Source organism: Protomyctophum bolini (genome assembly GCF_963924005.1).
Source record: "Protomyctophum bolini genome assembly, chromosome: 6".
In the NCBI taxonomy this organism is placed as follows: Eukaryota; Metazoa; Chordata; class Actinopteri; order Myctophiformes; family Myctophidae; genus Protomyctophum; species Protomyctophum bolini.
The window spans coordinates 21,196,035-21,208,734 of NC_137867.1; the positions used below are offsets into that span (position 1 = coordinate 21,196,035).

The 12,700-nt window shown below is 41.5% G+C and overlaps 1 protein-coding gene across 3 annotated transcripts in view; it reads right to left on the reverse strand.

The window, feature by feature from the left end:
- The window catches only part of ccser1 (coiled-coil serine-rich protein 1), a 156,622-nt gene that overhangs the window by 89,936 nt on the left and 53,986 nt on the right, over positions 1 to 12,700 (reverse strand). For all 3 annotated transcript variants that reach the window (XR_013964162.1, XM_080765111.1, XM_080765112.1), the window contains exon 9: positions 9,540 to 9,617. Coding sequence is in view for 2 of the 3 variants with exons in the window: in XM_080765111.1 (XP_080621237.1) it covers positions 9,540 to 9,617 (78 nt within the window). In the remaining variant the exon portion in view is untranslated. The remainder of the gene's footprint in view (positions 1 to 9,539; positions 9,618 to 12,700) is intronic.

Sequence of the window (12,700 nt, forward strand, 5' to 3'; positions counted from 1 at the left end):
TTGATCAGTGTGGTCACTCACATAATTATCGTAAAATGTCTCTTTATAGTTATAGTTTTAGTTACTGCCATTGACGCATTTATGAGTCATTTGGTGTTTTCAGTTACTTACTGTACGATAGAGGGCACTCTTCCGCAACCTGTGAGTGATCATGTGAGAAGATGACACGTGTAAGGGTTAGGGTTAAATAATGTGAATCTAAAGTCGGATCTAGAGTCTAATATCATAAGATTTATAAAAATAAATCATTCTCTGCTGTCTGTTCCCACTAGACCTCGTTTTGGTGAAAACAAGCTATATTCAACTGCCAATAACTAAAGTACGGAACATCGCAGTGAGACACTTTTCCCCCCCAATGAAAGTAGAGACTCATTTTTAGAAAATATTAATATTATGGTGGCCTTCAAAATCGTGGATCTCAATAATTGCTGCCAAAAGTACCTGGTATTAGAGACAAATCCAGTAATCCCACGCATGTAAAATGTCAGGACTAAAACTAAAAAGTTGGTGAATGTTTGATGTTTTGAACGTCATTGGGAGTTTTATAGTGCGATACTTTAGTACAACTCTAACCAGTTTTAAAATAGTCACCACCACCAGTAAAGTGTGTGCAGGTGGAGATGGACCACTCCCATTTGATTGCATTTTTAAACTATAAACTGCAGGTTTCATCCCCCTTTAATAAAGACACAGAACAAAAAATCTGATTTGAAAATAAACAACACACACACCAGACTAATATAGAATTAATAAAAGGGACCATCCAGTGCCAAGAACAAAATAAAACCAATGAGGGGCTGCAACTGCAAGTGCAACAGAGACAAAGCTGTTCTTAATATAATCAAAACAAACAATGAGTAGTGTGAGGTATTAAATACTGATAGCGTTTTATTAGCATCACAGTACAATAGCACGGCGGATACACTGTAGGCCAAGTAAGGCAACGGCCTACAGGGTACATCCCCTCAGTTGAGCGGCTTTTTGTGTATATTTGTGTACTTCGCCCCCTATAGGCCTAATCAAGGCCGACGGACAGTGTATCAGACTATGAAATCAAACTGGTGGCCTTCAAAATCTGCAGAGAATGTGATCATCCCGCTTTAAATTGTAGGCCTACTTTATGAAAAGTCCGATTGGGTGTTAAAATAGCCAGCACGGCCAGTATATATATATATATATATATATATATATATATATATATATATATATAATATATAGAGAGAGAGAGAGAGAGAGAGAGAGAGAGAGAGAGAGAGGGGCTGCGTGCTGGTGGTTACTATAAAACAAATTGTAGCCTATACTCATCTTTGTTTGTGTTGAGTGACGCACACATGCAGGCAAAAGCAAAAAGGGGTTTAGAAGTGACAATGTCCATCACGGGGAAAGGAAACTCCTCGCTCCGTCGGTAAAACCCTCCTTTTAATACTCTATGTCCAACACAGTTCTGGAGAGAGTGACTCGGTGCTTGTCCAGCGCAGTCAGGAAATTATACGTTCTCCTCAGACATTCATATTTCGTTAAAGTGTATAATAAGCTCTGTATCTGGTTAATTGCGGGAGGATGCAGGATTCGCGGAGTCCCGCTGATTTTATCTTGACCGCCCGTGCCCGCCCGCAGGTATTTAAATACCGCCCAACATTTACGTTGGGTCCCGCTGGCTCCCCCGTTACAGCCCTTGAGTGTGAAAGGGGTGTACACTACAATGCCTCATAGAGGCGGATCCTGTACCGCATTGTAATGGCCGCTGGTGTGGATGATCATAACATGGCGATGGACTTTTTGTCGTTATACTTCAGCGCATGCTCTAAAGGTAATAATATAAAACAATCTCGGCAGCGTAGAATATTTTATTAAATAGCGGGTAACGCGTATTTCGCAGTAGAACTGTTAAGCGTACCTCCGACTCCACCCCTGATGTCAATATGGCAACACTTCCAAGAGTTCCAAAAACTAGTCAAAAAGAGTTTTACGGAGTGTATACTGTATACATTGATCTCACAGTGTACTTGAACGATGCTCTATACACCATTTAAACCCTACAGTATATACTGTAGTGTACTTTGTTGGTCTGTGTCTACCAGGGGTCAGTTCTTCGGCATCCTTTTTTCCTTTCTACAATAGATCTCTTCACCTAAACTAGCCGATCTACAAGCTCACATAACCACACACCTAAACTAGCTGATCTACAAGCTCACATAGACACACATATGAGCATGTCAGTCTGCTATTTTTGCTGAATGTTCTCCTATTTATGGCAAAGGTTCACCTATACAGTAGGTCAGAATGCTCAGAATAGGGATGCTATTCTGCTATTAAAGATGCTCTTTTGTGCAAGGATTTTGTGCAGCGACCGTGAAGGATATCACACTTCAATTTATTACAGGATATACTAATTTATGTGTGTTAACTTTGTTTATCCTCACAAGCTGTTGTCACAGGAACGCTGACCTTGTACTCTAAAAGTTAAATAGAAAATGCATAATTTGGGGGAATCAATAATAGGTGCGCGTGTTGTGTGTGTGTGTGTGTGTGTGTGTGTGTGTGTGTGTGCATGTAGTGTAGAGGTTGATATCAGCTCAGGAAGTCAGCAGGAATCCAGATGACTTTATAGCTTCTCTCTCACACACACACACACACACACACACACACACACACACACACACACACACACACACACACACACACACACACACACACACACACACACACACACACACACACACACACACACACACACACACACACACACACACACACACACACACACACACACACACACACACACACACACACACACACACAGTACGAGTATTCGAGAGTATGTGAGAGACTGGACAACCCAGCAGTCAGTGCGAGGTTCAGACCAACAGAAAGTGTTTGGGGAAAAGGTTATCTCCAATGACAGAGAGAGAGAAAGACAGATGGAGAGATGGATAAATGACTTTGGCATACTGCAGTGCCCCAGATTTATCTGAGACACGAAATGGAGGGGTCGAGTGTATGTGTGTTGTGTTTTACCTTGGTGCATGTGTGAAATTTAATCTTGTTGTGTGTTGTGTGAATTTTTGCCGATGTGTGAGTGCGTCTATCTGTGTGGATTATTTTAGGAACTAATGTGTGTGCTGTGTGTGTAATGTCAGTGCTTCCAATGGTCTGCAGTGTTGCCAGATCTTTTGAGAGAAATAAGCAACCAGGTCTATGAAAGAATTAATGGTTCATTTACAAATGGTAAATGGTGCATTTATATAGCGCCTTTATACATGGTGCATTACAATGATTGTGCATTACATCATTCACACACACACACACACACACACACACACACACACACGACATTTTTTGAGAAGCACGATTAACGTTTCGACCTTGCGGTCTTCCGCTGAAGACCACAAGGTCGAAACGTTAGTCGTTTTTGTATACTTAGCGCCTAATAAAAGGCTCTAAATGCTTGAGGCGCGTTGGTAGACTCCCTTTGTCCCCCTTTTATAGTATAACCATATATTATTACAAACTGATTTCAACTATGCATCCCCACTTGAAAACCACTGGTAGGCTATATACAAATAGTACAGGTTGTGTTTATTTCGCTACAAGATACAACAGGCCTGTATTGATATTTAATGTGAAACAGACACAATTTCAAACGTGTGTTCCCAGTGTCGAGAGCTCGCGTTCAAGATCTTGCAAAATCTCAACACACCAAAAAGCGTTTGTCAGATTCTCACAGACTCCTCGCAATATAATTTACACTAAAGGAAATATAGGCAAAGTTCCCCTTGAAATACAACAGTTTCCACAGATGATAGCCTAATTTGTAGTTAATGGTACAAAAGTTTACAAAAGCATGTACACCCAAACAATGAAATACCAGTTGCTGGACACAAAGCATAAAAACGTCTGCACACTGGTTCATGCTCCTGTGTATATTTACCAAATTAAATGAAACCCTTTGGTCGATATCTAATAAATACTGTATTCTTGGGAGTATGACCCAGTGTGTGAACTGAAAAAAATCCCAGTCACTCAAGCACTGTCTTAAAACATCTTTTGTGTCTATGCCTCAGACAGAAAAAATAAAAAAGTATGATGCGAGACTTCGTCCAGCCTTCTGAAATTCCATAGCGTGGCCTATTTGGGACAGAATCACGTGACCATGGTGACGTACGTGTGCAACGGGCCTGAGATAAACTAGGCCACACAGTGGCACCGCAGCCTCTCAGGTGGCTACTGTAGATTATTTTTACACCCGCAGTGTCATTTTCTGGAACGCCAGGACAAGTTCTGTTCTTCCCAACAAACCTTCAATCCTATACCTTCTTATCTTTCCCTTCTTTCCCCTCAGTCTCCTCCCGTAAGCGACTCCCCCCGTTTTGTCCACTATCCCTCTAGCCAACGTCACTGTATGTCCTTGTTTCTCTCTCTCTCTCTGTCTCTCTCTGTCTCTCTCTGTCCTCTCTCTCCTCTCTCTCTCTCTCTCTCTCTCTCTCTCTCTCTCGCACAAGCACACACACACACACACACACACACACACACACACACACACAGTAACGACATCAGAGTGGATCTGGAAACGTGTAAATTGTTCACTAAATGCCTAAATTAGATAACGCCAACAGTTGGCTGACAACAGCTGGGGTCACAGCAGCAAGTGTCGGCAGTGGTCCCTTCAAAAACAAATTCCAATCCTCAGACAATATTTTGCCCTCACTGCGCTGTTGGGTGGCTTCCTCCTCATTTGCATTACATCATGGCCCAGACAAATTGAGATTTCAACGTGCCCAAAACTGCGAGAGCCTCCCTCACAACAATCAATCAAACAAGAATAACAAGATGACACGTTCTCCGTGAGGAAAATGCCGCCGACCCACAACCTTCTCCTACTCCATTGTATAGGCAGATTGGTTCTAAATTTACTACAGGCAATGGCGAAGCACTGATTCATTTTTTTAAATCAGGCTCCTGACCTCTTCTGTGATGTCAGCCGAAAATAAACACACACCAAGCAGACCACCCCCGGGCGCTCGGACCCTGCTGTTTTTATCCAACTGTCGGCTCGTGTATTTTAGGCTTAAGGGCTCCACACTGTGTCCTAGTCTCCATCACTCTCCTCTTTCTGTCTCCCATAGTGTCAACCAAAACAAAGTTCTCCTCTCAGTAACTGCTATTTTGACCTATTTTTGGCCACACAGTCACTGACTCAAATTCTCCCTCTCAATCTTATATTGTCTTACCACTAACTCTTTCTTCAACTATCTCCAACTCACGTCTGTTGTTCCATCTCATTTTAACTAGGCTGTCCTGTGTATATATTTATACTACCTCTAACAATCTTTCTGCAATTTCCTCAGTGTCTCTTGTCACAGTGTGTCACCATTTCATTGACGCTAATTGGAAGATGGTGCCAATTTCTCAGGTACAACATCTCTGCCATGAAAACATTCTGAATGACAAAATGGGGGAGGCGTTTGAATAGAGCATGTTTCTATATTCAGCATAAAGCATTAACTGGATGACTGAAGTCCTAGCGATATCACGGCAATATCAAAAACCCCATAATGTGAGTCAAACTTCCCACAGTACTTTTCAGTTAACAATAACATCATTGTATATTTAGCTCCACTTGGCTGCATGTGACTTACTATCTGATCACTTTCTGTCGAGGCTTGTATAACAAGTAATGCGAATCAACTATATTGTCACGTGTGTGTGTGTGTGTGTGTGTTGGGGGGGGTGGTAATAGCATCTCTCAAGTGATGTCCTAACCTGGGATTTTTTATTTTTACCTTATTATACCATCAAGCTGCCACTGTTGCTCCATGTAGGTCAGTAAAGAGGACACACGCATACACACAACGGACTTGCTCGCATGCTTACCCATAAACCTGTATGCATGCAGTCATGCACGTACGCACATCACCTACTATACACAAAGTGGAACACAAAAGTGAGGCTTCACAAAATCCTTCCCTTGATATACTCAAACTTCACACATAAAGACACGCACACACACGCGCACACACACACACACACACACACACACACACACACACACACACACACACACACACACACACACACACACACACAGTGTGAGAGTAATAAATCTTCCAGAGATCACATAGCTCACACAGACTGGGAAGACAGAAAGGGACTGGAGTTTGTCAGGGAAAGCGAGGCACTTTGCCTCTCTCTCAACCTCTTTCTCTCTACCTATCCTCTCTTTCTCTCTTTCTCTCTACACCTCTCCGTCCTTGTAGCCCCGCTCGCTGTTCGATCTTGTCAGCTTTATAAAGGGCTGAAGTTGGAAAATGGCTGTTTATTGTTCCCAAAGAGGGGCAAGCTGCAAGAAGACAGGGATGAAAGGAAAATCCAATTTCATCTTTCTGACAAAGTCTCATTGTTTTACTGAATCACCACCTGTGTAGATAGAGATGAGTTGCTTTCCAAGTAAATGTTTAACAAATACAACTCAGTGTCTATCGAAAGGCACAACAAAGCTAATGGAAAAAAATAGTATACGCTGCATTGAAAGTGTCTGTAAAGTGTAGGGTGGATGGTCGCTGTTTGAAGCACTCCCTGAGCTGGGTGTGAATGACTACACACCTCTGCAGACTCCACCTCACCCACTAGAACTCCCCTCTCCTTATATCCCTTCTGGTCACCTTTTTCAGTCAATGCTAGTTTTCTATGCAGATATATGTTGGTTACTAATTTTAATTTTATCCTTTGTTGTTGTTCTTACGAAATGTTAAGAAATAAATTTTATGTTGTTTAGACAGATATTAATCAAATCAAACCAATTCATATAGATTAGAACATTTAAAAGCAACAGTAACAATACTATAAACAGCACTGTCACTATTGACCTTGTTTTTTGTTGACTAGGGTTCATGCCTTCTCTGCTTACTCTGATCTCACAAGTTGCTCTGGAGATGAGCATCTGCTAAATGCCTAAAATTGTACATTTTACCTGTTAAACATATAGAGCACAACAGGATAAATCATCCACACACACTCAAGATAGACAGAAAAAGAGCCTCTGTCATGACAGGTTGTTTGACCAAAAGAGGGATGCCAAGTTTAACATACACTTTAAATTAAAGTGTTAAATTGTGATATTATCAAAGACATCAGACAGTTATGTCCCCGTTAAGGAAATGCATAGCAGGGACAAGACATATCACCACCAACCATATACATGTATGATCAGAGGGGGATATTACTGTATGGATCCCCGACACCATGGTAAAGAAACTCAGCTCCACTGGTTTATTATTGATTCAACGTTTCGATCACTATATCTTCTTCAGGAATACTAGGAGTAGTATTCCTGAAGAAGATCCTAGTGATCTAAAACAAATCAATATTAAACCAGTGGAACTGAGTCTCTTTAACAGTGTTGCCTGTATAGCATCTGGGCTAGAGTGGATGTGCATGCACTATCACCTTTGACTGTATGGGTCCCCAAATCCAATCTGATATAACTAAGGCATGGCAAGCCGTAATGTATGTTACTATGAAGCACTGGAACATTATTTGAACTTTGAAGGAAAACCTGCTGTTGTGTGTGCACTGCTATTGAGCCCATTACATACAGAACATGTGTAGGAGTAATATTTGTGATTTACAGTAGGTAGCATGTCAAACATTAATACACTCCTACATGCTTGTCAGACAAAGAGTAGATTAACTCTGTATTGTGAATGAATTCAACTATGGTATATCACTGTGATAATGACCTCACAGTATAATACTACTATAAAAACCAAAATGATTCTCATTAGCAGTAATCATTTTGATCTCAACAACTGTAGCCTTGACACTAATAACCATCTAAATCTATTTTGAGTATGCTACTGTAAAAAAGTGGCATTTTCAAATGCCAGATAAGAGTAGCGTACACTGCAGTTATGCAGTGCACTTTAATTTACTTGTTTTACGTCACACTCCAATGGCCATTATCTACTGCTGAAGAACTCAAACTATTACATCTACAACAACAGATTTCAATATCTCAATCAATATCTTTCATGTGCACTGCTTTTCAAATAGGCCACTGTTTCTTAAGGTCTGGTTCGGGGCCACCAGGGGTCCAAATGGAACCTTATGGGTCTGACCATGCATTTCCCCAGCAGTGGACAAGTCCACTGACACCAGTGATAATGGTCAGTTGTTGTGTTTGTGAGGTATTATGATGATACCAGTGATAATGGTCAGTTGTTGTGTTTGTGAGGTATTATGATGACACCAGTGATAATGGTCAGTTGTGGTGTTTGTGTGGCATTATGATTATACCAGTGATAATGGTCAGTTGGTGGTGTTTGTGAGGTATTATGATTATACCAGTGATAATGGTCAGTTGTGATGTTTGTGAGGTATTATGATGACACCAGTGATAATGGTCAGTTGTTGTGTTTGTGAGGTATTATGATGATACCAGTGATAATGGTCAGTTGTTGTGTTTGTGAGGTATTATGATGACACCAGTGATAATGGTCAGTTGTGGTGTTTGTGAGGTATTATGATGACACCAGTGATAATGGTCAGTTGTGGTGTTTGTGTGGCATTATGATTATACCAGTGATAATGGTCAGTTGGTGGTGTTTGTGAGGTATTATGATTATACCAGTGATAATGGTCAGTTGTGATGTTTGTGAGGTATTATGATGATACCAGTGATAATGGTCAGTTGGTGTTTGTGAGGTATTATGATGATACCAGTGATAATGGTCAGTTGATGGTGTTTGTGAGGTATTATGATGATACCAGTGATAATGGTCAGTTGGTGGTGTTTGTGAGGTATGATGAGGGCATGAGGCAAAGTGGGAGTTTATTGAGTATTAATTTAGTTTTTGAGTGGTGCAACCACTCCTATAGACAGCTATGTGTGTGTCCCTCCCTGTGTCCGAGCATGAACATAGCATTTGTTCACCACCAAGTGTCACACAGGCACACACAGGCCAGGGAGGAGGGCCAGTACAGTACAGTACAGTACAGTACAGTACAGTACAGTACAGTACAGTACAGTACAGTACAGTACAGTACAGTACAGTACAGTACAGTACAGTACAACTCACTTCAGACGGGTCTGATTTTTGTTAAATTAAGAAAAAAGACAACTAGTCTTGGTAACCAACGTGCTATCAACGTGCTTATTATTAAGCAGGCAAAAATGAAAGTGTTCTTTGTGCTTCAACACAATACCTCTCATTTGCTGTGAATATTTGGAGGGGAATTGTGAAACATTGTATTTCTATGGAGGTGATCCGTTTTGTATAAGCTTGCCTTGGTTTGACTGTACTAAACTAAAACAGGTTGGCCGCTGCGTGGCCCGCAGCGTGCTCATGGGACCGGACCATCAGTCTTTTTCAAAAGTTAATAGTGGACCTTCAGCATTTCTAGTTGAGGACCCCTGCCCTAGAGTCAACCCCTGCTGGCCATTGGATAGAACGCAACATTTAGTTACTTCCACACAGCCTTCATTTTTCAGACATGGACAAAAACAAATCAAATGGCATATGGTTTCTCATTAGGCTTACCTTAAGTGGAAGGGACTTTTCACTACAAGGGCTGATGGGTAGAGACTGGAGGCTGCTGGCAGGACTCGTCTCTGTGCTCTGTAGAAGAAGGAAACAAACCCATAAAATGTGGGATCCGCTCGTAATTCCGACGGCGCAATTAGTTCCATTTATGGAACAACTTGTTCCATTTATTGGCTAACTCGATGGGTTGAGTTAGCCAATCAAGGACTTATACTGGCTTAGCGGCACAAACATGACATAATGTCATGCTCATATTACAAATTATAAATACATTTATTTACAATTTGCTACAATACATAATCTCTGGGTTTTATGATGCCTGCTGTGATCAGACACATTTATGCTTTTCAACCCCATGCAGGTGTCCAGTAGGCAGGGAGCAGCAGGGCTTCCAGGGTGCACACAGGCACAGAGAGCAAACACACACACAGACACACACACACACACACACACACACACACATTAATTCACATGAGAGCAGATATGCACAGCTATACACGGGCACGAATGCAGCACACACTCTGACTCTGACAAAACACCTGACAGCTAGTCAAAATGTCACCTGTGAGGGCTTAAGATAAGACAGGAAAAACGAGGAAAATGAGAGAGGATCTTTGTCTGGGACCACACATAATGTGACTCTGTCTCTTACACATCCAGGATGTAGAAGAAGAATGCAAGAAGGAACGCTATAGAGGTAAGGAGGTAGGCTGATTGAAGGATAATGCCTGATGGATAATTAGTAGCACGTCAGTGTTACGCGCCGTAAATAGCAGATCTACAAGCTCACGCGGTGTTGCAATGCGGTGCATTGTGAGATTGTCGATCAGCTATCGTCGGTGAGCAACGCAATGATCAATCAAGTATGGATGAGGCATAAGTTGAGGTTGAGATGACGTAAGAGCTCCAAAGCTGGGGTTATTCTGATCTGGTCTATTTCTTGCCATCTGCTGCCCTCTTGCCTTTGGGACCAGAGTTGGGTGTAACTAGCTATTACAAAGTAACTAGTTACTGTGACTACACTACTTTGGTCGGTAACGAGTAATATAACGACACTACTCCTCCAAATTGATTAATCACATTACAGTTACTGGTCTGTTCGGCCGTTACTCGTTACTTGCGTCCTGCTGCTGCTTTCAGCAGTGTTGCGTTGGAGAATAATGCACACAACTAAGGAGATGAGTTAAACAGGTATGCAGCTTTACTGTGAGCTGAAAATGTGCGCTGGCAACGCACTACGCAGTACGCACATTACAAACCGGTGTCAGCAGCAGCAGCAGCAACAACACACAAGACAACACAGCCTTACGGCTGCAGGCACACTTTTCGTTACTGTCATAACCACATGGGAAAGTTAATATTTGCCTAGGTGGTACTTGAGCCCCCTCAGGTGGTTTGATTGATTGAGTATGGTATGCAACTTGCAGAGACACTTGAAACATGCTTGACATTACATTGCCTTTATTTTTGTTATGTTTGTCTTTAATGTCTTTAATTTATGATCAGCTAAACGGTCCATCCATGTCTAGTACAGACATGAGACTTTAACTTATAGCCTCGGAAACCCAGACGTTTTTATTTCCAGGGAGAAAAAAAAGGTCAATTCGGCATAGAGTAGCGCAAACGTCGATCACTCTCTGCTGATTTCTGATCGTCTGCACCTTTGTTAAATTGACGCACACACGCACACCCATATACACACACACTCCTCTCTCTCTCTGTCGCTCTAATTAATTAGTCCCATGTCGCGCAGCTGCGTCTAGATTCTCCCGGCGTATGCCTATGCCATAGAAAGCATACTGTAGGTGGACGCCAGGCTAATTAACTTACTTCAGTCCCATGCAGTTGGGGTCTGTTACTCAAAAAAGTAATACACTACACATTCACATTACTTTTGAAAAAAGTAATGCCTTACATTACTTGATTGCTCCCTGGAGAAAGTAACTCGTAACACTACCGGTTACATTACTTTTGCGTTACTCCACATAATTTCACATAATTTGCCACTTGACAAATCTTTATAATCCTAATTAAGGAGGACATACACAAGATCTTTCTTTATGCTCTTTGATACCAGGTTGTTGAACAAGTGAAGGAATAAAACAAAATGGGCCTTTCCAAAACGGTCTAGTGCAGTGGTTCTCTTGACCTTGTACCAGAGAACTGTACTGTCATGAAACAAAACTTCTAATAAATTCTTCAAACAATCAATCTGAAATGAATGGAAACCTGGAAGGTCAAGAAAAAGGAAAATTGTTAGCAGTAATACAGTATACAATAGTATACAGAGAGTAAACATGCAAAATGCATGGTCCTTATGTACATTAATATTTATGGGTAAAAATATTAATTCCACTTGATTCATGAATCAAATGTTGCGTAAATTCCTTGTTTAGAAGTCATTTTTGAAACCCCTCTCTGCAGTTGCTGCAATTCGCAAACTGCAGTAGTTCAATATTGTGATATTTATTTTGTATTTTCATTATTATTATTAATTATTCAGCCCCAGTCAAATGTAAGTAATGTAAGTATGAGAGAAACAAACAGTACTTACAACGAGGACCTCCTATGGAGACATCTGCTGTAATGAACAATCTGGATTGTTCAAGCACAGTTTTAAAATACCACTCCAGTGTACAGTATATGTCTTAAGAAAGCTCCAAGGTACCTGAGAGCCCAAACCTTTGAACAGCATCTACTCAGATGGTCTATTGGTTTGGCTGCCCTTTGAAGAAGCATACCTCCACATTACCCCTTAAAGGTGTGCCATGGCATCAGGCCATCAATGTGTCAACAGTGATCAATGAGGTTCACCATGCAGAGAGACAGACATTCTGCTCTTGCACAAACACACTGCACCTATAGCCACACATGCCACCCCCCCTCTCCCTCAATCTTTAAGGTCACCCCTGTCCCAAAGGCCTTAGTGCACAACTGTCCCCTCAATTAGATCTGGTTCAGTAAAAAGCCTTTCAGATTCAAGAATGGTGAAAACTGCCTGGGCGCGCTGGGTTTAATGACTTGGACTGCCTAGGAGCACGGTGTCTAAAGATGATGAATGGGCTAACAAAGGAAAGCAGAGCTTAGGGGTTGACACAACCCTTTAATCACATACACGCCAGTGAAATCGGTAAGCGGAATGCTTAAAATAACCGACG